The sequence below is a fragment of the Ammospiza nelsoni genome, chromosome 27 (assembly GCF_027579445.1).
Source record: "Ammospiza nelsoni isolate bAmmNel1 chromosome 27, bAmmNel1.pri, whole genome shotgun sequence".
In the NCBI taxonomy this organism is placed as follows: Eukaryota; Metazoa; Chordata; class Aves; order Passeriformes; family Passerellidae; genus Ammospiza; species Ammospiza nelsoni.
Window position 1 is genome coordinate 4433416 of NC_080659.1, and position 26415 is coordinate 4459830.

The following is a 26415-nucleotide window of genomic DNA, read 5'->3' on the forward strand; positions in this document are numbered from 1 at the left end:
GCAGCGGGGGCTGCGGGGCTTCAGGACGGTGTGCGGGACACGGTGACAAGGGGACAGGGACACGGGGACAGGGACACGGTGGCCGTGGCACTGCGTTTAGTGGTGTTAATGGGGTTCTAGGAATGATCTGCGCAGGGATCCCAGAGGGATGAGGGGATGCAGACTCTCCCCAAAACTCCCAGTTTGTCCCCAGCGGGTTGTAGGGCTGCGATCTCCAGGTTTTTTTTTTTTTTTTTTGGTTTTTTTTTTTTTTTTTTTTTTTTTGTTTTTTTTTTGTTTTTTTTTTTTTGTTTTGTTTTCTCGGGTGTTTTCCCCAGTCCAAGCAGTGTCCGGGGTTGTGTCGCATTAACGGCGACCCGAGAGCACGGTGACAACCCCGGGGGGCCGCGAGGGGCACCGGCACTAGAGGGGGGTATTGCCTAAGCAATGCGGTGCTGTCGCTCCGCCGTCTCCTCAGCTTTGGGGCGAAACCTCGGGATTTTGGCCCTCGACGCTTTCCCGGCTGCTTTTCCAGGTGTGCGCTGATGTGCAGGTGCCGTTCCCGCCCCCTTCTCCGGGGAACTGTGGGTTAATTCATGATGGGAATTGTTTTGGGGACACTGCTGGAGCGGTGCCACCATCCCCGATGGACGAGGGACAGCGGTCGCCAAAAGCCACCGAGCCCAGGGGGAGCCGCTGTCTCTCGTGGGAAGGATTTATCCGCAGCTGGATTTTGGGGCTGCGCGTTTTAACGAGCATCGGATGGGGCGGCAGAACGAGCCCGGTGCTGCTCGGGAAGGCGTGAACGGCCCCGGGCTGCGGGAGGGGTTTGGGTGTTGCCGAGCTCTGTGTTCCCACCCTGAGCCGCAGGCTGGGGCTCTCTCCCACCCCGATGGAGAGGAGACACTGCCCGAGATCCTGGGGGCCACACAAGAGCTCAGGGTGCCCCCACATTTGGGGTGTGATCGTGGGGTTTTGCGGTTTTGCATGTCTGTGGCAGCGTATTTGGTATTCTGAGTAAACTCAGGAGAGTGGGAGGCTCCAGGGAGGAAAACCTGGGAGCCAGAGCAGTGCCACAGTCTGGCCACATGTTTGGGTGTCCCCAGCGCTGTGAGGCAGGGATGGGCCCCTCCCTGACCTTTGGATGGGATCAGAGTCCATGGATGGGGGCTGGTGCCTCTGGATGCCACACAATGCCAAGGATGCCCCTTGGCTGAGGGCATCACCACCACCCTCTTGTGTCCATGCCGGGCATCTCGATCCTGCTGCCAGCTGGGATTTCCCATCACACCCACCCCTTCCACTTCAGGAAGCTCCAAGGGACCCTTTTTCTCCTGTTGCAGCTCCATTCCCAGCAGCCTGGCTCTGCTCTGCACGTCTCAGCCTTTTCTCTGTGACTCCTTCACCTTTTTAATGGGAAGGGTTTTTCTATCAGGAACAAATATTTTCCATAATTTCCTGGCCGATCCAATTAATGCAGAGGAAGGCGGGTGTGAATTATCCCTCCCTGCATCCAGCCTTGCCCCCTGCATGGAGCTGGGGGCTGGAAATTGCAGGATTTGCAGTAATTAAGGCAAATAGTTGGTTTTGTTTGGTTAGAAAAACAACCTGGTGCTGTTTGGAGAAGCCATAAAAATCCTGGAAAAGATTTTCCTTCCTTTTACCAGGAGTGGGGAAGGAGAAATCATTCCATGCAAAGCAGGGCTGGGATGGGCCCTCCCTCAGGTTGGGACTGATCCTGGCAGGGAGGGAATGCACTGGAGCAGGGGTGGGGCTGCTCCTGCCCGATCCCAATGGATCGTCCCATTTTCCAGGGAATTTCATCTGGGATCCCCCACAGCTCCAGTAGGACTGAGCTAGGATGCAATGGGTTGAACTGGGATGAGCTGGGCTGAGCTGGGATGAGTTTGGCTGAGCTGGGCCGAGCTGACATGCACTGGGTTGAACTGGGATGCACTGGGCTGATCTGGGATGCACTGGCTTGAGCTGGGCTGAGCTGGGCTGAGCTGGGATGCACTGGGTTGAGCTAGGCTGAGCTGGGATGTACTGGGCTGAACTGGCCTGAGCTGGGATGTACTGGGCTGAGCTGGGCTGAGCTGGGATGCACTGGGCCAAGCTGGGCTGAGCTGGGATGCACTGGGCCAAGCTGGGATGCCCTGGGCTGAGTTTGGCTGAGCTGGGGTGCACTGGGTTCAACTGGGATTCCCTGGGCCGAGCTGGGATGAACTGTGAATCTCTGTGCCCATTGGTGACCTGGCACCACAAGGCACGGCTGACCCCTTGGCCAGCACGGTGCCCTTTAGATCATCCCCATTCCCAATCCACAGACACTGATGGGATTGCTCCGTGGGGGTGAGAGCTGTGGGTTTTACCACACCCCTGGAGCTGCCCCTGGAATGTGGCTCTGCCAGGGCTGGGAGGAACCGTGGCCAGGCCTCCTGGAGAGCCCGGAAAGGCTTTTAGTGGCTTGGCTGGAGAGATGGAAACAAATGAAGTTGACAGACAAGTGTCGGGGTTTATGGCAGCGTCCGCTGACAGGAGGGAGATTGGCTGTCGGGGGCTTGATGGAGACGGATCCTGATGGGAGCAGGATGAGGAGATGGATAACCTTGATGGAGCCGCGGCGCGGGAGGACGCTCTGCCAGCATTATTCCGAAATCATTCGGTTTTTATTTGTTTTGGTTTGGGGTGGGAGGAGGGATGCTGAGCCCCACAGTCCGTGGAGTTTTTCCTAAACAGATTTGCTAAATAAATAATGAGGAGGATCCATATTTTATTTATATCCCACCTCTCCGTGTGGCGCTGGAGGTGTTTTACGCTGGGCCGCTCCCTCCCTTTTAGCACGGACAAACTCCTAAGAGCTCGTGAGATGGAGATGGATTTGCAGGGATATTTGGATGCTGAGCAGAAGGACAGGCAGCGGGATGTGCTGGAACTGCTCCTCCTGATGGACTTAATGGGCACCTTGGTGCTTTGTGAATCCAACTGGAAGCGTCTTTGCATCTGGAGACACCTGAGGAATTCTGCTGGGAGCCAGCTCTGTCTCTGAGGGGCTCAGGGGGGACCTATACACCTGGGAGGACACTCCAGGACACTCAGGGGGACATTCCATGGTCCTGGGGAGGAGGGTCGGGAGTCTCTCTGTGTTCACTCATCCTTCTGAAGCAGTTTTTGGAACTTGGGGGGACCTGGGGGGCTCTGGGAGCAGAGCAGGTCCTGTGCAGCAAGGAGCAGCTCCTCTAGACAGCCCAAGAGGAGCGTCCTTGCTCGGGGATGTGACCCCAGGGCCGTGGGGTGTCCTGGCTTGGGGATGTGTCTCTGGCACCGTGGGGTGTCCTTGTTCAGGGATGTGGCTGGGTGGCACACCTGTGGCCAAAAATTCCGCTGGATTTTCTGTGTTCTCCCCAAAGTCCTCCCCAGAGCTGGACATGGCCCAACAGCAGCTTTGGGGCTCTGTGTTATTCCCATCACTGTTTTCCAAGATTTCCACAAAGCAGAGTGATCCCTTAACACGAATTATTGTTTAATTTATCCTTATATCAGAGGTAAAAAAATGTCCCTGCAGAGGGTGGGACCTTCTGTCTGTCTGTCTTTCCTTGTCACCTGTGGGCCGCAGGACATGTCCCTGTCCCCATCCCCATCCCTGTCCCCTCCAGTGCAAGCCCCTCACTGCCCCTTCCCAACAATTCCTGCCCATCGCCCCCCGGGCACCCCAAACCCCCCCATCAACCAACCCTTCCTCAAGGTAACGGACCCCCAAACCTCCCTCCTGCTTCCAGAGCCCCCCACCCACCCATGTGTCCCCCTCCTCCAAATTCCCAACCCCCTGCCAGCGAACCTCTCCCCTTTTCAAAGCCCCCCTGCTCTGCCAGTGCGACCCATCCCCTCCCAAAGACCCCCCCGCCGCTGTGACCCCCCCAATCCAAATCCCTCCCAGCCCACCCGGTGCGACCCCCGCCCGTTCCAAAGACCCCCCCACGGTGTCTGTGTGTCTGTGACCCCCTCCCCATGCAGATCCCCCTCCCCCGGGGTACGGGCCGGTTCCCCCCGCCGCTGTGACCCCCCCTCAATCTTCGACCCCCCCCCCAATCTTCGACCCCCCCTGCCCCCCGCAGGGGCGTGGCCGCGGGGGCGCGCGGGAGCCCCGCCCTGGGAGCGCGCCGGGAGCGCGCGCGCGGCCGCCGGTGGCAACAATGTGTCAGAGGCGGGGCGGGGGCGGGGCGCGGGGCGGGGCCGGTACCGGGGGCGGGCCCGGCGCGGGGGCGGACCCGGGCGGGGGGCGCGAGGGGCGCGGGCGGCGGGCGCAGCATGGCGCGGCGGCACTGAGCGAGCGGCGGCCTCCCGGCCCGGCCTTTGTCTCTCCGGTGTCCCCCGGGGCGGAGCAGCCCGCGGCGGGGCCCGGGGCTGAGCCCGCAGGTGCGGCGGCAGCACCCGGGGCTCGGCGCCGGGCGGCGGCGGCGGCGCCGCGGGGCTCGGAGGAACTTGGCCGAAGTTGGGCGCGGGAGGTGGTGGTGGGGGGTGGCGGAAGGTTCCCGGTACCGGGGCGATCCCGGGGCGCCGCGGGAACCGGGCCGGTCCCCGCCGCCCGAGCGCGGGATGCGGCTGCCCCGGCGCCGCCGCACCGCGGCCGCCCCCGAGTCCCCCCGCTGACGGCGCCCGGGGCCGCGGGCGATGGTGAGGGCTGGGCGCCCGCCCGCCGCCGCCGCCGCCCGCCGCCCGCCCGCCGTCCCCGGCCGGCCCCAGGGCCCCGCCGCCCCCTGAAGCGGCCGGAGCCGCGCCCGCCGCCCGCCGGGACGATGGTGCGCTGCGGGGCGGCCGCGCTGCTCGCCGCGCTGCTCGGCGTCTGCGTCTGGACCGACGAGACCGGGAAAGTTATCTCGGACCGCTTCGCCGTCTACTGGAACCGGAGCAATCCCAGGTGAGGCGGGGGGCGGCGGGGCGGCCTCGGCGCCCGACTTCCACTCGGTGTTTTCCCCCCGCACGCACACCCGCTGAGCGCCCGGTGACAGCGGCCGCCGCCGCCCGTGGCCGCTCGGGTCCCCCTCCAGCCCCCGGTGGGGTCCGGTGAACGGGCTGGGCGGCCCCGGGGAGGGGGGGTGGTCCCCGGGGCTCCCTCCCCCGAAAGTTCCCGCGGGGCCCCGGGCGGAGCGTCCCCGGGGGCTGCGGCAGCGCCGGGAGCATCGCGGGGCGCGGGGCGCGTTCCCGGGGGCGGCGGCGGCTGCGGCTCGGCCCCCCCGGCCCCTCCGCGCCCAACTTCGGGGAAGTTCAAGTTCCTCCCCCCCACCACCCCGGTCCCTCTCTGGGGATGAAGGTTCTGCGAGAAGAACCCCGAAATCCGCCCAAAGCGGCGGGTGCGGCTGCGGGGGAGTCGGGAAGAACGATCGGGGGGAAAATGGCAAAACGGGCCCGAGGGGGGCACGGGGCGTGCGGGGCTGGGGATGGCCGGCCCTGCTGCTCCCGGGTCATTCCCATCCTGGGAGCGCAATCCCCACAGTTGGCTTCGTTTCCTGACTCCAGTTGGAATTTCGATTTTTCTGTGTGTTTTTTTTTATCCCCACCAAGTGTTTTTTTTTTCTTTGGGGGCAAGAGTTTTGTTTCTGTCGTGTTTCTTTGTTCGCGATTTTGAGGAACCCAAAACTGCTGGTGAGTTGGAAGCGGGAGGAATTCTGCTCTGGGGATGCTCAGGTGGTTGGGACCTTTGGGACCCCCCAACCCTCCCTGTTGGGGACACTCTTTGGGGTCTGAACGGGCCTGGTTTTGGGGATTCCTGTAAGAACAAGCACCAGCCACCAAATCCCCATTTCCCCCCAAATTCCTCAAAGTTCTCCCAAGCCTGGCAGTGTCAGTGAGCGGTGAGGGATGAGCTTGGTGGGTGCAGCCCCTGTGGTCCCTGGTTTTGGGCTGTCCTGTTTTCTGGGTCAAGCAGAGAGTTCTTTGTCCCCCTCAATCCCTGTGTGACAGTGGCCTTGTGGGGCACGGCATGGCCTGGTCCTCATCCCCAGAGCTGCCAGGGATGTGGGGCAGCTCCTCCAGCTCTGCGTGCCTCATCCCCTTCTGCCATCCATGAGGGGACCTTCTGGTGCCACCTTCTCTCCCTCGATGTCACCAGTGCAGCTGGATAAAGTTCCATTTCGGCGCTGGGACGTGCGCAGGGCTGGGAACCCTCAGCAGCACTTGGTGTCCACCCAACCTCCACACATCCCTTTGGGGGGACCCACCCGTGCCCCTCTGTCCTCCCCAAAACTGGGGCCAGCCCGTCCCTTTGTGCCTTGCTGGTGGTTCCTTGGCGGTGGTGCCTGCGTCGCGGGCCGCCTGCGGTGCATATGGATTTTATTATCTCCCTCACATTTTTGTGGGGGATTGTAAGAGCCAGGGAATTATTTTTTTTTTTTCCCTAATTTTTTTTTCTTTTTTCTTTGCCCGTTGCGAAGTTTTTTGATTTTTTAGCTCCTGGTGCTCCCACACTTTGTGGTTTTTGTTCTCCCAAATGCCAACCATGTGTGAGGTGTCCCCCCGGGTCCAACTCTGGCATCCTGGAGATGAGGGTGGTTGGGGTGGTGGCTGGGATTTTGGTACCCAAAGGTTCCAGTGGCTGGGATTTGGCGCCCAAAGGTTCTGACGTTCGGGATTTGGCGCTCAGGGATTCTTGGGGATGGGATTTGGCACCCAAGGGTTCTGATGGTGGTGCCAACAGCCAAAAGTGGCCCCTTGGCCAGTGGCGTCCCGGGACCCAGCACCGCTGATGGCGTCACCTCCATCCCCTTCACCCCTTCGTAGAAGCCGCCGAGAATTTCTCCTGGAAAAATCCACGGTGGATCATTATCCCATATATATATATATTTATACATTTCTAAATCTGCTGTTGGCAGGGAAAATATTTTCGAGGACGGTGGGGGGGGGGGGGGAAATAAAAAATGGAGTGGAGGGGGAAGAGCGAGGGGCTGGGAGGGAAGAGCAGACAATGGCTGGTGGGTTCAGCAGGCACGTCCGCAGCGCCTGGCTCCGGGATGTGACCCAAATTTCCCCAATGTGGGAGCGCCCCGTGTCGCCAGCGCTCCCCGCCTGCGCCTTCGGCTCTCGGAATTCGAGGCAATTTATTAGGGGTTGCAAAGATTGAAATTGCCATTGAGTTTCCTGCTTATTCCCTTTTTGAACCCAGCGGTGGGTTTATTTTTTTTTCCTCTGGAGTTACTACAAGACCGCCTCATTCTTAAAAATGAAGGAAAAATGTATTTCTGTGTTTTCTGGTCGCTTGTTTTCATTCTTTTCTCCCCCTGCCAATGTCTCCTTTAGTAAAGGGGAAATAAAAAGGGGTTTAAAAAAAAAGGGGGAAAAGACCCAAGGTTAAAATGTCCTGTTTGAACCCACAGACCTTCTCTGCCGCTAAATATTTTTCTTCAGGTTTATACAGCAATCTATATTTTATAAAAGACAGGAATAAATCTCATGGTCGATATGATTTGCCCAGATTAGAATAATTCTATATTTCATAATTGGGGCTAAATTAAAAATAAGTGGTACCTCGGGATGCTGCAATTTCCCTGTTCTGGGGAGAGATTTAACCACTCGCTGTGGATTTACAAGGTTTATTTTTATTTTTAAATGGTTTTGTGAGGATGCGCTAGGAAAACGTTTGGCTGGCTGAAACTCCTAGGTCATCCAGGAAAAAAAATGAAGGATGATGAAGGCAGAATTATATAATAATGGGCAGTTTTGTTACCATGTGGAAGTGTGGGTTTTTGCTCCGTGGCACGTACGGGCGCTGCCGATGGTCGCTCCCCGGGTGTGGATCTGTTGGCCATGGCTGGGCCGGCCATGGGTGGATCCATTGGTCGTGTCCAGGGTGATGTGCCCATGGATGGGACCTTGGGGCTCCTCCCTGGCCTGGCACTGCGGGCAGGGGTCTGGCACAACACCCAGGGCTCGTTGCTCCATGTTTTCTGGTGCAGGAGCCGCTCACCCGTAGCGTTCCAGGGTGGATTTTCCATGGGAGCCAACCGGGTCGATTTGGGTGTGCTGGAGTGTCCAGCGTCACCAGCGGGTTGGGGTGTCCAGTTTTGGCCCCCCATTTTCCCCCCCACCACAGCGGGTTTAGGGTGGGCGTCTCGGCACGCGGCGCCGCGCGACAAAAAATCAGGGATATGGGAAAACCTCCGTGCTATGGGGGAAAGGGTCTGTGGGATGGAGTGACCTGTCCTCAGGAGGTCCCCAGGCCTGTGATCATGACCCATGGTCTTGTGGCCGTGCTGGAAACCCCTGGGAAGCCACGGAAGCACGAAGGGTTTGGGATTTGTTGCCGTGCCCCACTCTGCCGGGTGACGGGCAGGGAATCGTCATTCCCGAACGCTGGTCGGTGTTCCTGCAGCAATCCCGTGGTCTCTGCCGTGTGCCTGGATCCACGGCAGGAATGTGCACGGTGACAGGGGTTCTCGTCCCTCTGTGCACAGCACGGATCCCCAGGACCGGGCGGGATCGTGCCCGTGGCCTGGTTCAGCGCCGAGGTCACGGCGCTGCCTCCGAACGCCTCTTTTGCTGATTTCTGTATTATTTTTCGGCGTGGTTTGTGAGCACAGCTGGGATTTCTGTTCTGCTCCTCTGCACTCCCCAATCCTGGGATCGAGAACCGGAGAAATGGTTTCTGGCAGGGGGATTTACTGAGCCAGGTGATGCTCAGGGTGATGGCAGAGCAGGACTTTTGGGGGGAAAAGTGCCTCTGCCACAGGGATGGTGGGGTTGAGGCGAGCGGGGCACATCTTGGAGAGGGGATTTAGATCATGTTGCCAATCCCATTGCATTTTGTGCCCCTTTTTCCTGCATTCCCATCTCCTGGAGCTGCAGCCCTGGCGCTTGCCAGTCGCTGGTGCTTTGTCCAAGAGGCTGGAGCGTGGTGGCTGTGGCCAGGAAAGCCGTGGCCGTGACCCACTGACCACCAAACCAGGGCCAACTTTCCCACCTGTGTGTCACAAGGGGCTGTGGCCAGGCTGCATGTCCCACTTCTCTATGAAGGGAGTGAAGATGATGCCACATCTGTTTATTCCAGGGGAATTTGGTGCTGCAGAGGGGTGGCTGAGCAAGAGGGCTCAGCTTGGGTGATCCCACCCATGTCTCCATGTTGGTTTGGGGCTGGATCCCAAAACCTCTCTGTCCTGGCTTTGGCTGGGACTTTTGGGGTCCCCAGTTCTCTGTGTCTCCCCTGCCTGCTCCCATGGACATCATACTGAGGCCCACATCAGAAACATGCCCTGTTTCCCCCTTGGAGTGATTTTAATGTGAATTTTGCCCTGTTTCCTCCTTGGCGTAATTTTAATGTGAATTTTGCCCTGTTTCCTCCTTGGCGTGATTTTATTGTGAATTTTGCCCTGTTTCCCCCCTTGAAGTGATTTTAATGTGAATTTTAACCCTGGCACTTGGGTTATTCCTGTGTCACCATCAGCCCCAGTCCCCTCTCGGCGTGCCAGAGCGGTGCTGGGTGTTTGGGTGTGCCAGCTCTCAGCCTCGTCCTGTGCAATTCCTGCTCTTTGAGTTTTTCCTCCTTCTGCTCTCCCTTTGTGCCGAGATCACTCCCAGCCCTTCCCACCCCTCTTTTCCAGCCCGTTAAGCCGTGTTAGCAATTCCTCACCAGCCCAGGGCTGCGGCGAGTGGTTAATGGAGAGCAGACACCAGCGGGCCGGCGTCGCTGACAGGATTCTCTCTCCGTGCCCGTCGCCGTCTCCGCCTGTCCCTTTCCAGGGACCGCAATTACATTCCCTGCTGGTTGCACATTTGGTATCCAAATGCCGGCCATGCGCCGCATCCTAATGCGAGGATGGGCTGGGGGTGTGTGGAGCTGCTGGAGGGTCAGATTCCCCCCAAAATCCCCCCAACATCCCCCCCTGGATCCCCCCAGAATCCCCCCTGGATCCTGGGGTATCCTGGGGTACACACAGAGGGTTGGCAGTGGGAACAGCCCAGGGGGTGAAAGATGCCCTGGGGGGTACCATGGAAAGCTTTGAAAGTGCTGCTGTATAAAGAAAGGCACATTTATATTTACATTTTTATATATATATATTGATTTTTATATATATTTACATACAAATATATAAATATCTATTATAGAAATTATCGATTTATTTACATATGTAGGTGTAAATAAATACACCGCACCCCACTCCCACATAAATACACTTTACACACACAAATAATCCGAATGCCAAAAATTCCCCTGTCTGGCAGTGCTGTGCCACCCCGTGTGACATTCCCCTGGAATTCCTACCTGGGGGCTCCAGGATGTACCTGGCTGTGGGTTTACCTGGCTCCAGGGCTGTCTGGCTGTGTCCATCCCAGTGCCACATCAGGAGCTGGCTGGAGCCATACCTGCCTGTGCCTGACAAGGTTCAGCTGCTGGGTTGGCTGGAAAATTGCAGCAATTGTTCCTTAAATAGCTCCTCGTTCCTGATGGTGACAATTTCGGTTCTTTTGTGTTAGATATTAATCGTGATTTCTGAGGCTCTGTTCTGATCCAAGCTGGTTTTCCCCACTTGGGGCAGAGATCCTGCCCCGCTCCCTTGGATTTAATGGGATTTATGGAAGGCAGGCAGCTCGGAGCAATGTTACCTGCAGCCCCTGAGAGCTGTTTCAATTCCTTTTCCCCCTTTGCCATGACTCAATGCTCATCCTGATGGTCGCTTCCCTCTGCTTGGAGATCCATCCCAAAAACAGGACCAGGCCCTGTTTGGCCTCTGCAAATACAGGGAGAAGCACCGTGCTCCAAGAGTCCAGGCTGGATTATGGCTGGGAATCAGGATTTTGGAGCTCTTTCCCAATCCAAGTGATTCCATGATTCTCCAGAGTGTTGGGATTACCCGCTGGCCACTTTGGCCTTTGCCAGATGAATTCCAGAGGCATTTTTGAAGCCCTCCCCAAAGCCAGGGCTGTGTTTAGGGGTATCTGTGCTCCCAAACTCTTTGCCCCATTGTGGATTTGGGGACCCCGTGGCTGTTCCCACTGGCTGGCCGGGGAAATGGCGCCCATGGGGTGTGGGATGCACCAGGGTTGGTTTGATCCCGGCAGGAGAAGCGGGAAGGGACAAAGCTGAGAGCAGGGAAGGTGGATGGAGCCCGTGTCCCTGCTCCGTCCTGGCTTGTTCCCGGGTGGTCACAGTGTTGTTATTTATTTATTTCTCCTCCCTCTTTCCCCCCTTGGCTTGTTGCTGCCGCTGTGCCTGGGCTGCTAAAGAGCTTCCCATTGTTCCGCAGCTAATTACCTCCTAATGAGGCTCCCGGCTCAAAAGAGCAGAGCGGGGGCTGTGGGGGGGTGTTGTGAGTGGGCTGTGCTGGGAGGGGGTGAGGGCAGGGCTGGGGTCACCACCGGGGTCACTCTGTGGCCTCAGCTGCGATGCCTTCAGTGCGAATGGGGCTGGTGATGGGGAGATCCACGGCCATGGAGCTGCCAGCCTGAGGCTTCATCCTAAAGGGCGGCTGGGAAGTGGTTTTGCCAAAATTTTCTTGTTGAGCCCCAAACCTGTGGAGAAATCAAAGCTTTGTGGATTTTGGCAAGGCAAGGTGGTGCTCGGAGCGTGGGAGCATTCCCGGCATTTCCCTTGGTGTGACACCAGCTCTGTATGGGACAGATGTGTCACCTTTAGGGCACATCCTTCATTTTGAAACAACATGAGAGGGATTCAGAAACAGGGATTTAGACTATTTTTTTTTTTTTTAATTCTCCCACTTTTAAATTTCTCCCCTCTTCCCGTTTTTTCTTCCCAAGGCCCAGCGGAACAGGGGGTGATGCTGCTGCTGGAGAGGAACAGCCACAGGGCTGAACCGTGTCCTGGTGGGGCTGTGCTGTGGTGGCATCCCGTGGGATACCCATGTGCCATGCTGGGATCCTTTGGGATACACCTGTGCTGGGGTGGGATCCCATGGGATAAACTTATGCCATGGTGGGACCCTGTGGGATCCATCCCTACGCTCCCTCAGCTCATCACCTCTTCCTGACCTCCCAATTTTCCTCTTTCCTTGATGTTTCCAGCTTCTCCAGCCTTGTTTTGTGGGATTTTCCTGTTTTCCTGCAGCTGTGAACCACCAAGCACACGCGTGTGTCCGTGCAAACGCCGGAGCTGCCCGTGCCAGGTCGATCCCACTAAACCTCATCCTAGTGCTGGACCTGGAGCCACCGCTCCCTGTGGATGCCAAAACTGGTATTCCCACCACTGATATTCCCACCACTGATATTCCCACCACTGATATTCCCACCACTGATATTCCCACCACCAGTATTCCCACCCCAGTATTCCCGCTGTGCTGCCAAAGTGTTCCCAGATCCGCAGAGTTTCACACCATCCCTCAATACCTTTTTTTTTGTTCGACTCCAGGAATGGGCTTTTTGTTTCAGCTCCTTCTCCACCAGCACCAAAATCTCCCAAGAATCCAGCTCTGGATTTCGGATCTTTTGTGCCAAACCTCTCTCGGCTTCAATTCCCAGCGCCGCTGACTTTTTGGGAAAAAAAGGGAATAAATGGTTATGGGGGTTTTTAATGGCTGGGAATGGGGAATCCCCATTCCATCCCCAGCTTCCTCCTCCTGCCACATCCCAATTGCCTCCCCCATCTATTTCCTTGGCGTTCGGCCGAATTTCCCTGGAAATATTTTGCTGTTTCCCCCCAGTGCAACTAAGTTTTGTCGGATTTTTCTTTTTCTATCTGCAGAAGAGGAGGAATTATCCGTCTCGGTTTATTTTTCCTTGAACATTACACGGGAGCAAAACTCACCCATGTGCTGGGAAAGAGATAAAGTGTTTAGACAGCAAATACAAATATTCCAGAGCACTCAGCCCGGCTACAGCAATTCCTGCCAGCATTCCAAATTCTGTGCCATGTCTTCCAGGGGGGTTTTATTTAGACTTCTTTTTTTTTTTTTTTTATTATTTATCAAAAACCCTATTTATATTTGCAGTAAAATAAAATCAGCCTGACCCTGTAGAGAACTCGAAAAAATCCCAATTCTTCCCTTTTCCAATCCTGTTTCCACTGAGGAAAGAAAGCCCCTGGACCTCGTGCCCTGCACAAAATTCAACCGCGACGGGATTATTTCAGCGGCTGAGCTTCTCCGCAGGCGCTGGGACGGTGCTGGCTCCGTGTGTCCCCCACAAAAATCAGGATGCAGGGAAGCTCCTGCAGAGGTGGGGATGGAGCTGGGACCCCCAGGCTCTTCCCATGGAATTTTGGGGGCTCCCTTGTGCCGCAGGTTCTGACAGCACACTCAAAAAGAGGTGTATTATTTTGGTTTTATTTTAATATTCAGTGATGGACGGGCTTCTGCTGCTCCTCAGGAGCATCCCAGTCTCCCATCAACGTCCCAGCCCCACTGGGCACCCCGCGGGTGTCATTGTCACCCGGGTGCCGGGCGCGGGTGCCGTCAGGAGCTGAGGAAGCTCTTTCCCAGCCAGCTCGATAATCCCAATTATTATCTGGATTCTCGATCAGGGTTGCTTATTAAACTTGGCACCGCTGGCTTTGCCGTTCCGGCCGCCTGCCTCAGCAGAGGGATTTATCTCCTGCCGACGCGGGGAGGAAATTGAGTGGAAAAACGCGGGGCAGAGCCCCCCGGGACGGCGGGGAGGGCCGGGGGTACCCGGCTTCCGAAGGGTCGGGAGATGCTGGCACAGCCCCAGCGATGCTGGGTTGGGTTGGTGGAGCCGCCTGGGCCGTGTCCGTCTGTCCGTTTCCATCCTGTGCTGGGATGGGCGTTTTTATTCCAAGGTTATTTTGGAATGGTTGGTGCTTTTATACAATGCAACAGCGGTTGTTTTCCCTTTTCCCTGAAATCTAAAGGACCTTTTGTCAGCCGTTCTTCACCTCTGGAATATCAGCTTTTTCCAAATCCAGGAATTTGGAACAATCTTTCCGCTGGAATTCCACAAACCTTCCTGGATGGCTCGCCGACCCCTTCTTCTTACATTGTGCCCACAAATTGTGTTTTATTTTTACCCAACACTGCGCTGGAGCTGCCTGAGCCAGAGCTGATGTGCCGATCCTTCCAAACAAGTTTTTTCCAAATTTCGCCCAATTCTCAGCACTGACTGAGCAGGGCATCCAGGAGAGTGGGGTGGGAGGTAGGAGAGATACTACTGGGAAAAAATTCTCTTTCGCAGGAGCATTTCCCTCCCTCCTGGTGTTCGTATGTTTCAATTTTCCCATTCCGCTTTTTCCTGCCTTTCCACCATTTTTCTGCATTTTAAAAAACCTGTACAAATCCTGTAACTGGAATTCCCTCTCTTTGTGTGTCCGGCCGCTCTCTCATCCCAGGGTGAGCTCCTGGGATCCCCATTTTAGGGTGAGGACTCTCCCCCATCCCCTCTCCATGCTGCTGCTGAGGGGTTTGGGTGAGGGCTGGGTTTGCTGCAAAATCCTTTATTTGGGAAATCACTGTTTATCTGAACCTTGCAAGGTTCTTCTTTCAGGATCAGCCTCATGCTCCGGGTCTTGGTGTCGATCTTGGGAATGCTCCAAGCTTTCTCCTTGGCTTTTTTAAGATCTTTGGCGCTGGGTGGTTGGGAGAATCTGCTGCTCTGGCTGAGGGGCTCGGGATGGAGCCGCGGCTGTGCCGTGACTGTCCCAGTGACCGTCCCATTGTTGGAGATCCGCCGTCGGCTACGGCACTGGCACACCGGAATTCTGGCACCTGTCCCGGCTGTAAATGCTGGTCAAAATGGTGCTCCTGTGTAGTTTCCAACAGAGAATCTGAGCCTGTCTGGAATAGAAATGGCTCCTGGCTCCGAGTTCCATCCACGTCTCCGCTGGATCACCGCAGGATCGCGGGGATTGGTTTGGCCAGAGCCGCGCGGGTGCCGAGTCCTGTGGAACACCAGGATCAGTGCCCCACCACAGCCCTGGCATTACTTGTGACCCTTTGAGGTGGGATTTAAGGCTAAATTGGCAGAGTTGGAAGCAGGTTTGGGGACGGGGATTGCTTTTGCAGGGTGTGTGCTCTGGAGACAGCGTCCAGCCCAACCAGTGCCGGCTTTCCTAACGCTCATTGCCACCAGTGACCTTCAGCTCAGACCAGCTCCCGGCTTTCCCTGCCTGCTCTTCCTGGCATTCCCAGCTTTCTCCTCTCTGTGATGGCTCCTGGGGTCAGTGGACCTCAGTTCCAGCACCAAACTGCTGGCTCATCCTGCCACCATCTGCAGTTTTCCATTGTTCCTCGGCTCTTCCCGACATTGGGATGCGGAGTGCCGGCAGTGCGGGAATGTCCAGGGCCCGGTGTCACAGCCAGGATCCAGGCTCCAGGAGAACCTGGACTCCATTTCAAAGCTGAGCAATGATAATCATAAATCATAATGTTGTCTTTTATGATAGAAAGCTTTGGATCGGGAGCAGGGACTCTTGTTCTGCAAGCTGGGGGTGATCCTGGATCTGGCTTCCAGCTCGTTATTCGGAGACAAATGGCTTCTCCCTCCCCCAGCCTCAGTTTCTCCGTGGGTAAGGTGAGGATTGCTGCCAGGGGCTAAATTAGGGAATTAATGTTGGTGGAGTGATTGAGAGATGGAGAAGGACGTGGCTCTCACAGCACCATGTCCTGCTGTACAGCACGTCCGCCCGCTCCGGGCTGGATGTAGGAATTTCAGATGGGAGCAGAAATTGAGATGTCGGCAGTGAAGTTCCTTGTTCGTGTCCACAGAGCCCAGGGCTCCATGAGGAGGGACTGGAGCCCCCCAGCTCTTTCCACACTGGTTTGGGATCTGTGTGGGCACACGGTGGCTCACATCTGTGGCTGATTTCGGTGTGCATCCCACATCCAGGTGGTTTGGCAGCACCAGACCCAATTCATTCTGGCCTCTTCCCAGCATGTCCCTCGCTGCCCCAAAATCCTGGCGTCACTGAAACCCCATTCCCATGGGAGGGGAATCCAGCTGGATGGATTTTTGTGACTTTTTAATATTTTTTCCTTAAACGTTGTGATTTTTATTCCACCTGATAAATCACTTCCTTGCTCCAGTTGGAGGGAGGATTTATGGGTGCAGGTGGAAGGAACGCCGCTCTCGGGATCGACCTGCTGGAATGATTTTGTGGTGATGGTCACAGCAGCAATTCTGGCCAGGGGACAGGGCTCCAGCTGGGGAAATCCTGTCTGGAGATGTGATGGGAGCAGGGATGGACCCAGCTGGGATGGCCTGAGGTTGGCACATCTCTGGTGTTGTTCAGGATTTTCTCCGTGCTGGAAAGTGGCACCAACAGATTGGACCCCATTGTCTGCTGGGGGACAAAAAAAGGGGTCCCAAAACCTTTTCTAAGTCTCTCAAAATTTGTTTAAAGCAAGGAATTGCTTTCCTACTGTGCCACACTGGGGCCATGGGAATGTCACTGGGGATGATGGTGACCCCGGGGCTCAGGGGGTCTCGGGGTGCGTGGTGAGGATGAGGATGCTCAGCCCTGGAGAGACCCAGCCAGGGCTCTCCCTGCTCCCTGGGGGCCAGGCCAGCTCTGGGGGGGATTTTCCCTGCGCCAGCGCTGCCCGCAGCAGCACAAACGAACCAAGTAATTGGCAACATGGAAATATTTTGTGCTCATTAAGCAGTGGGAAGCGCTGGGTGAGGAGGCGGCGGGTGAGGAGTCTGGGTTCTCCAGCGGTGTCCTCCAGAGCTCTGCTCTCCAGTGGCGCTCCTGGGGACCCAGGGCAGGGAGCACAAACTGGGAGCACCCTGGGATGGGGGGCTGCAGTGGGAAGGAGGTGAAGGAGGCAGATTCCAGCACTGCCCAGCCAGGATTTCCATGTATTGGGGACAATGACAAACCAGGGGAGCAGGGGGATCCAGGCTGCTCTACAGGGACATTTGGGAGAACCCCCCCCATTTCTCCCAATTCCTATCAATCCCACGGATTAAAACTTGAAATATCAGATCTCAGTGGCTGCATTGGAGCTCCCTAACCCCAGCACTGCAGATTCCCAAGGGGAGCCCTGGGAGACTCCACATTCCCTCCACTCCCAGCAGTGGAAACGAGGGGCGATCCCTGAGGATCCTGTCCTTATTCAGAGGGTCCTGGAGGGGTTCCCCCACCATCCCCAGCCCTGAGCACGTGCTGCTGGTGCCTGTCCCCAGCACGACGTGGGGAGCCCAGCGGTGCTGCAGGCGGGGGAAGCTTTATGGCTGTAGTTAAAGTGACTTTATGATATTGTATCTGAACAATTGCCGGCTATTATCCGGATCGATGCCGCGGGATTGAGACGCTGGTTGATAACCCAGGCAGGGCTCTAATCGCTTTTAAACCACGCAGGGTCGGTGGGGCTTTCCATAAAACCCCTCGGTGGTTTCTGTTTTTACTCCCTGCCCCTGGGTTTGGTGGGATTTTCCCCCAGGATGTCCCTTTGGGGATACAGGTCCTGGTTTGTCCCTCTCCACCCTGCCCTGGGTGGGGATCAGGATGCTGGGACGGGGATGAGGATGCTGAGACCTGGCTGGGGATGCTGGAATCCAGCATTCCTGAGCTTCAGGGTGCTCAGCATGCTCAGCACTGCTGGGTCCTGCCCTGCTGAGGAGCAAGGTGCAGATTTTGGGAACCTGTTCCCACCTTTGCCTGGCTCGCAGCGACCTTGGGCGAGTCACGTCACCTCCACACTCTTGGTTTTCTGCAGCTGTGAAACGAGGACAATGATACCTTTCCCACCTCGCAGAGGGGTTGGGAGGCTTAATTAGTTAATGTTCGTAAAGTGCTTTGAGGATTAATTAATATTGTGACTCTAATTTTTTCCGATGGCGAAACGCCACTTAAATATCTCCGCGCCGGTTCCTTCCTCCCTGACCCTATAAAGCAAACCCACTCGAGAACGTCACAGGGCTCTGCAGGAGCCACGTGGCCCTGTCCCTGCCGGGTGTCACCTCCCCAGTGCTGAACTGGTGCAGGGGCACTGGTATGGGGGTGTTACAGAGTATGGGGTGCAGCTCTGTGTCCATCTGGGGCTGATGCTCCATGGCCAGGCTTTCCCTGCTAGGAGCCATTCCTATTTTGGGATTAAGCCATTGTCACCTCCTGTGACACTGCCCATCCCTGCTCTGCCTGTTTGGGCACCTGTGGCAACCTCGATCTGCTGGGAAACCACCCCCAGCAAATGCCACGTCCTGTGTCTGATCCCATCTGGCATTTTGGGGGCCTGGCTGGAGGATGGCCAGTCCCTGGTGGGTTGGGGACACTGTGCTGGGCATGATCCAAAGCTCTGGGCAGCCACTGGCAGCACAATCCTGGCATTTCCAATGGAAAGAAGGTGTTGGGATCACACCTGGCTGGGACACGAGGGCAGTTCCAGTGTCCCCATTTGTGTGCCATTATTTATGGGCAGCTTCGCTTTCCTCCAGGGTGGTTTATCAGCAGTGGCTCTGCTCCCCTGTGCTCTCCTGAGCACAGAGCAGACAGGGACAGCAGAGGGTCCCCTTGATGGCAGTGCCATCCCCCGGCCTTTTGGTGTGTGAAACCTGGGATTAGCTCAGCTCCAGTGCTGGGAAGGTCTTGGTCAGCACCAATGGGAGGTTTCCTGTTGGGAGCTGAGTGTGCATCCCAGCTCTGGGTGACCCGAGAGATCCCAGCCTTTGGCTCTGGCACAAACCAGGGGTGTTTGGCCCTGTTGGAGATGTGGGAATTTCGAGAGGGGCTGGTGGAAGGAGCAGGAGGGAGATGGTCACAGGTGGACACAATGGATCCCCAGGGCTGGAGAACCAGGGACAACAGGAGAATTCCCAATTGCGGAGCACTGGAGGGAATTGGGACCTGCCATGGAGAGAGGAAGAGGAGGAGGGAGCCATAATCCTCTTCTCTGGAGCTGCTGGGTGGAGCTGGAGGAGAAGGAGCATCTGGGCAGGGAGGGAATGAGCTGGGAGGGTCCAGCCCTGCTTGGTGGCTCCTGTCCCTGGTCGATATTTCCTGTCCCTGATTGTCACCAAGCTCTGTTGGTGGGAGGAGAGGCACATGGATGCTCTCAATCCACAGGGTTTGGGACAGGACACACTGATGTCAGTGTCCCCATGCCTGGACCCTGCTCCGTGCCGTTAATGACGTCCCGGCAATTAAACTGGAACTAATGCAATGATAAAAATAACCTGCTGTCCTTCTGCAGCATCCCACATGCTCAGAGGTGTTTAAAAACCCATTTAACACCAGATCCTGGGTGTGGGGTGCCCAGGGTGGCACCAGGATCTGTGTGGGCACAGCTGGGTTTTCCAGCCCCAGTCCTGGCTTTCTGCAAGGTGTGAGCACCCCCAGTTCCCTCCAGTGCAGAGACTGGTTTACCAAGTGCCACGTTTTAAATAATCTAAATTACATGAATATTTTATTTTTCTTCTTTCTAGAGTTGTGGAATTCCCAGGGGTTGGGTTTTCATGCTTTTCTCTGTAATGGAGGAGCAGGAACGCATTCTTTTAATGGTAATTGAGATTCTTGCATCCTCGAGGACCTGGGAGCTGGATGGGCTTTAAATAATGGGAGAGGGGAGGAATTTGGGTTCTGGCTTCTCAGATGGGTTTTTGAGGTTTTTTTTAGTGGTTTTCCTCAGTCTTGTGGCAGGGCCAGAAAGCTGCATCTCCATCCCACTGCCCTGGGAACCCTCCCCAAAGCAGGAGATGTCCTGAGGGGGTGACAGGGACCTGTGGGTGTGGTGTCCTTTGGAGACATCTCAGGAATGGTGTTGGGAGTGACCTGTGTCATGCACCCCATTGTTGGAGCCGCCTGTCAGCCCTTCCCCAACCTATGTGTGCCCAGATACTGGAGCTGGGTCCTCCCTTGCTGAGGTTTGGAGTTTTTTATGGCTTTGTTGCCTTCTGACTGGCATGGTGAGTGCTCAACCCAGAGATCACCCATCCTGGTGGGCACCCATCCCTGTTCTGCAGGGAGTTCTTGTGGAGTGTGGTTGGGGTGGCTGTCCCTCCCTCGCCATGAGAGCAGGGTGGTTTTTGAAGGGAATGAGCAGGATGAGGATGAGCAGGGGGTCCTGTCACTGTGAGTACCCAAACGCCAGGAGCAGGAGCACCACGGCAGAGCTGGCATTGCCACCCTGTCCCCTCCTGAGCTGCCTGGTCCCTCTGCTGCCTGTGCCAGTCCGGGGTGGACCCCAGCCCTGTTGTCACCACTCCATGCTGGGCAGAGCTGGACCCCACCAAGGCCTGTGGGGCTGTAGGAGGAACTGCTGGGATGGGGGAAGCGGTTTCCGGCTGCTGGGGGAAACATCTGGATCCAATTCCTGCTCCACGTGCAGCCAGCAGGGCTGGACCCACTCCTGCCTCACGGCATGACAGGGGTGGCTTTGCTGCAGAGGGGCACGGCGGGTCCCTGCCCTGGGCTTGGGGGCTCCGTGCCAAATCCCCATCCCACTGGGAGATCCAGCACTGCATCCCCATCCCATCAGGGACCCCAGTATTGCACCCTGATCCCAGTAAGGACCCCACTACTGTATCCCCATCCCACTGGGAGCCTGAGCACTGCCTCCCCATCCCAGCAGGAACCCCAGCACTGCCCCCCCATCCCAGCAGGAACTCCACCACTGCACTCTAATCCCAGCAGGGACCCCATCATTGCATCCCCATCCCAGCAAGAGCCCCACCACTGCCTCCCCATCCCACTGGGAGCCCGGGCACTGCCTCCCCATCCCAGCAGGAACCCCAGCCACTGCCTCCCCATCCCAGCAAGAGCCCCACCACTGCTTCTGCATCCCAGCAGGAACCCCACTATTACACTCTGATCCCAGCAAGAGCCCCACCACTGCATCCCCATCCCCACAGGAACCCCACCACTGCACCCTGATCCCAGTGGGAACCCCACCACTGCCTCCCCATCCCAGCAGGGACCCCATCATTGCATCCCCATCCCAGCAGGAGTTCTACCACTGCATCCCCATCCCTCTGGGAGCCTGGGCACTGCATCCCCATTCCAGCAGGAACCCCAGCGCTGCCTCTCCATCCCAGCAGGAACCCCATCACTGTACCCTGATCCCAGCAGGAACCACATCACTGTACCCTGATCCCAGCAGGAACCCCATCACTGTACCCTGATCCCAGCAGGAACCCCATCACTGTACCCTGATCCCAGCAGGAACCCCATCACTGTACCCTGATCCCAGCAGGAACCCCATCGCCGCACTCTGAACCCAGTGGGAACCCCACCACTGCCTCCCCATCCCACTGGGAGCCCCACCACAGCCTCCCCATCCCAGCGGGGACCCCATCATTGCATCCCCATCCCAGCAGAACCCCACCACAGCCTCCCCATCCCCATGGCACCCCCGCCACCCTGCCCTCGCTCTGCCCCTGCCCCTCTGCCATCCCTGGGTGCCGCCCGTGCCCGTCCCCGGCGTGCTGCCACCCCGGGCGGGGGCGGGGGGAGCCGCTGCCCGCCGTGCCTTTTGTCAGCCTCAGAGAAGTTGACCTTGAAGCGCGCTGGCAGAGCCCTGCAGCTTAATCGTGTTAGAGGTGTCTGACTGCGGCTCGCGCGGCTCTACCTGAGCGGCATCAGCAAGGGGGACGCGGCGCGCTCGCCGCCCCGGCTCAATAATTGATGCGTTTTTCTCAGCTCCCCCTTCCGTGAAAGGAAACCCAAGTTGCTGCGTGGATGGCAGGGCTGGGAGGATGGCAGGAACAAGAGGATGGCGAGATTTGGGAGGATGGCAGGATAGGGAGGATGGCAGGGCTGGGAGGATGGCAAGATTTGGAAAGATGGCAAGATTTAGGATGGCAGGATAGGGAGGAGGGCAAGATTTAGGAGGATGGAAGTGCTGGGAGGATGGCAAAATTTGGGAGGATGGAAGTGCTGGGAGGATGGCAGGACCAAAAGGATGGCAGTGCTGGGGTGGAGGATGGAGAATTGGGATAGGAGGATGACAGGAATAGGGGATAGCAGTGCTGGGAGGATGGCAGGATAGGGAGGATGGTAGTGATGGGAGGATGGCAAGATTTGGGAGGATGGCAGGGCTGGGAGGATGGCAGTACTGGGAGGATGGCGGGATTTGGGAGAATGGCAATGCTGGGAGGATGGCAGGATAGGGAGGATGGCAGGATAGGGAGGATGGCAAGATTTGGGAGGATGGCAAAATTTGGGAGGATGGCAGGGCTGGGAGGATGGCAGGACGAGAAGGATGGAAGTATTGGGGTGGAGGATGGAGGATTGAGATAGGATGACAGGGATAGGGGATAGCAGTGCTGGGAGGGTGGCAAGATTTGGGAGGATGGTAAGATTTGGGAGGATGGCAGTGCTGGGAGAATGGCAAGATTTGGGAGGATGGCAGTGCTGGAGGATGGTAGTGCTGGAGGATGGCAAGATTTGGAAGGATGGCAGTGCTTGGAGAATGGCAAGATTTGGGAGGATGGTAAAATTTGGGAGGACGGCAAAATTTAGGAGGATGGCAGTGCTGGGAGAATGGCAAAATTTGGGAGGATGACAAGATTTGGGAGGATGGCAGTGCTGGGAGAATGGCAGGAATATCAGGATGGAAATATTGGAAGCATGGCAGGCCTGGGAGGATGGCAGGACCAGGAGGATGGCAGAGGCACTGACATGGGATGGCAATGGCAGTGGGAATGGTGAGGGGCTGGGTTCCAGGTGGATGCTCTGGGATGCCATCCTGGGGTCACCCTGCTGTGCATGGGGATGTGCCCAGGGTACTCTGTGGCCTTGGGGAGACACACAGAGGTGGCAGCAGCCCCTTGGGTGCCCTCCTGCTCTGCCCAGCTTCCTCCCCATGAGAAGACCCCAGGCACCACGTTTCCTCCTGCTTTTTTTAGGAATCTACAACCCTCAAACCCTGCATTCCCATGGAAGCACCGAGCAGCCTCACACCCAACATCTCCCTTTTCCCCTGAGCACCTCCTGCCCCAGAGCCTGGCACAGCCCCTTTAGTGCCCCCCTGGGTGTCCCCTGCTCCCACCTGGATCCCCATCACCCTCAGCGACCCTGGACCCCGTGTTGGGGGCACTGGCCCTGGGTGCCCCCCTGCTCACACCGGGCAGAGTTGTTTTGCTTCCACACAACCCTTCCTCCCTGCCTCCCCCTTTTTCCCCCCCTTTCCCCTCTTAGCCAAGCGCACAGGGAAGGGGAGAGATTTTAACCTTCTGCCTGGAACCAATTAAAAAGGTCTTTCCACAGAGACGAAAGTGCTCGTGCACCTTTGTGTGCTGTGAGCGGGGGGAAGAAAGCAGAGGCGGCCTTTGAAGGGGGGATGAGGTCCCTCCGCTGGGACCCCTCCGGGCTTTCAAAGCCTGCGTTATTTCTTTATTTTTAAATAGCCAAATTAAAGTGCCTCCCGCTTCCTCCCCTCCCCGTTTGTGCGGCAGCACGTGGCCCCCACCAGCTGCCAGGGGGATGCTGGTGCCATCCAGGGTGTTCTGGGCACCAGGAGGGGTCAGGGCATGGCCCTAAACCCAGCTGGGACTGCTCTGGGATGGGGCAGAGCATCCCTCCTTCCTGCAGGGGTGCTGGCAGGGTGGTGATGAGGGGGTTCTGGCTGAGCTGGGGGGACACACTGCACCCCAGACCAGTGGGGTCTTGTCTTGGGGCAGCCCCTAACTCAGCTCAGCACAGCCCCATGAGCAGGACAGCCCCTCCATCACCAGCACAGCCCCCTGCTCACCTCAGGGCAGTCACCCAGGGCAGCCCATCTCACCCAGCAGAGCCCCCTGACCCATTCCAGCCCTCCTGACCCATCTCTGCCCCTCTCACCCATTCCAACCCCCCTGACCCATTCCAGCCTCCCCTGACTCACCTCAGTGCAGTCACCCAGGGCAGCCCCCTCTCACCCAGCAGAGCCCCCTGACCCATTCCAGCCCCTCTCACCCATTCTACCCACCCTGACCCATTCCAGCCCCCCTGACCCATCTCAGCCCCTCTCACCCATTCCAACCCCCCTGACCCATTCCAGCCCCCCCTCACTCACCTCAGTGCAGTCACCCTGGGCAGCCCCCTCTCACCCAGCAGAGCCCCCCTGACCCATTCCAGCCCCCCTGACCCATTCCAGTCCCTCTGACCCATTCCAGCCCCTCTGACCCATTCCAGTCCCTCTGACCCATTCCAACCCCCCTGACCCATTCCAGCCCCCCTGACCCATTCCAGTCCCTCTGACCCATTCCAGCCCCTCTGACCCATTCCAGTCCCTCTGACCCATTCTACCCACCCTGACCCATTCCAGCCCCCCTGACCCATCTCAGCCCCTCTCACCCATTCCAACCCCCCTGACCCATTCCAGCCTCCCCTGACTCACCTCAGTGCAGTCACCCTGGGCAGCCCCCTCTCACCCAGCAGAGCCCCCTGACCCATTCCAGCCCCTCTGACCCATTCCAGCCCCCCCTTGCCGCCCCTTGAACTCAACCATCCGATCGCATCAGTGCCTTCCTTCAAAGCCCCCTGCCCTGCCCGCCGCCCCCTGCCCAGCCCCGTAAGCCCCCGCTGAAAGGGCCGCAGAACAAAGCACAGGAAGGGATTCCGGCGGTTTCCGCACGGCCTCAATGCGGAGCCGCTCAATGCAAGAGGAGCCGCGGACGCGCCGGCGCTTTTCATTTCCATCCATCCCCGCATCCCGCTCCGGCCGCGGGGCCGCGAACCCAGCGCTGCCCCCCTCCCCTCGGCTCCTTTCTCCTTTAATTTTTTTTTAATTTTTTTTTTTAATATAGTAGTCTCAGATTTATTTTTCCACAGTGTAATTCTGAAAGACAGCGGAGATGAATTATTCATTCCCCCTCTCCGCCTTTGCATACAATCCCTGCCGTGGCGAATGCGTTTGTGTGCAGGGCTGGGCCAAGGGGAATGGAAATCGATGGTTAAGGTTTAAGATGGGGGCATTGGGTGATTTTTTGGGGGGCTGGAGCGCGTGGGATGAAGCCAGGAAGTTTCTAGTGGGGAATTGTTCCTTTCTATTGGGAAATTGCTCCAGGTTGGGCACCATGGTCCTGGCCTCACCCCCTCACCCACTCATGATTCTGGGTGAAAAGAGGAGGAGAAGTTAAAAAAAAAGTACCCTTTTTTTCCCTAAATTTCTCCTAAATGAAATGCTCCTTTAACTCGACCTGGGGTGTGAAGCCAGGCTGAGGAGGAGGAGGGATTCTCCAAAGAGCAGGATGGTTTTGGAGACCTGTGGCTGGTGCTGCCTTCATCCCCGCCCTGCCACCCTCTTCATCCCTGCCTTGCACCCTCATCATTCCAGAAGAATATTCCCCCTTGTGTACCCCCAGGACCCGCACTCTGTGCCCTTCCCTGGGGACACAAGGGCAGCTGGTGCCACCACTGACCCCTGGCATGGCCATGCCCGGCCCTTGGAGTTGGCTGCCAAAACCTGACAGGGGAAAAAGGAGGTGAAGCGAGGGGAGGGGGGATAAGGGGGTGAATCTGTGCGAGGGGAGGCAGCACCCCGGGCAGGGCTTTAATCTGATTAGCCTTGGAGTGAATGGATGGAGTGAAAAGGCTTAAACCCCAGTGAAAGGAGAGGGGAGGATGGGGCCACTGAGAAGTAAAGACCCCGGCCAGTGTCACCAAATCAGGTCAAATTTGGCCGGTGGGACACAAGGGGAAGGGATAAAGGGGGAAGAGTCAGGCGAGGAAATCGGTGTGGATCTGGTGGCACTGTGACCTCACAGGGACCCCTGGGCTCTGTGCCTCTTCTCTTCTCTTCTCTTCTCTTCTCTTCTCTTCTCTTCTCTTCTCTTCTCTTCTCTTCTCTTCTCTTCTCTTCTCTTCTCTTCTCTTCTCTTCTCTTCTCTTCTCTTCTCTTCTCTTCTCTTCTCTTCTCTTCTCTTCTCTTCTCTTCTCTTCTCTTCTCTTCTCTTCTCTTCTCTTCTCTTCTCTTCTCTTCTCTTCTCTTCTCTTTTCTCTTCTCCCCCTTCCCCTTCCCCTTCCCCGGCTGCTGTCTGTGCCCTGTGTCACCTGCAATGGTGACAAGGACCCGCTGGGTGCCGGGGGATGCTCCCCTCGGCGGGGGTGGCCCCTTCCCCTCCATCCCCTCCCCACCCCATCGATCCCTGCCCCGATCGATGGGCGCTTCCCTGCGGGCGAGGGGCGGTGCTGCCCGGCCGGGCAGGAGAAATGGCTTTTCACAGAGCCTGCAGCGGGATCCGGCAGCATCGATCTCTGGTGCCTCGTCAGAGATCAATTAGGCCGGTCATTAGCCGTGCCCAGAGAGCAGCGGGAGCCTGGGGTGGGAGGGGAGAAGGGAAATGCCAGGCTGGCAGAGGGTGCCCAGCTCACACATCCCACCCTGCACACCCACAGCCCTTTCCCTGCCTCAGTTCCTTTCCCTGCCTCAGTTTCCCTGATCAGAACGGAGGTAAAAGCTGTTCCAGCATGACTGACACTCCGGGGATTGTCCCCTCGTGGCTGGGCTGTTCCTGCCTCATCCTCCTGATGGGAATGTTTGTTTATCAATCCCAAGGAGCAGGAAGGGGCCTGGCAGAAGCATGGCTGTCCCGGGGGCTGACAAGTGACAGGGTGTTCTCCAA

The 26415-nt window shown here is 57.4% G+C and overlaps 1 protein-coding gene across 1 annotated transcript in view; it reads left to right on the forward strand.

The window, feature by feature from the left end:
* Positions 1-4775: 4775 nt before the first annotated feature.
* EFNA2 (ephrin A2) overlaps positions 4776-26415 on the forward strand; it is a 39936-nt gene continuing 18296 nt past the window's right edge. Inside the window, exon 1 of the mRNA XM_059489857.1 lies at positions 4776-4897. Within this exon, the coding sequence (XP_059345840.1) occupies positions 4776-4897 (122 nt within the window). The remainder of the gene's footprint in view (positions 4898-26415) is intronic.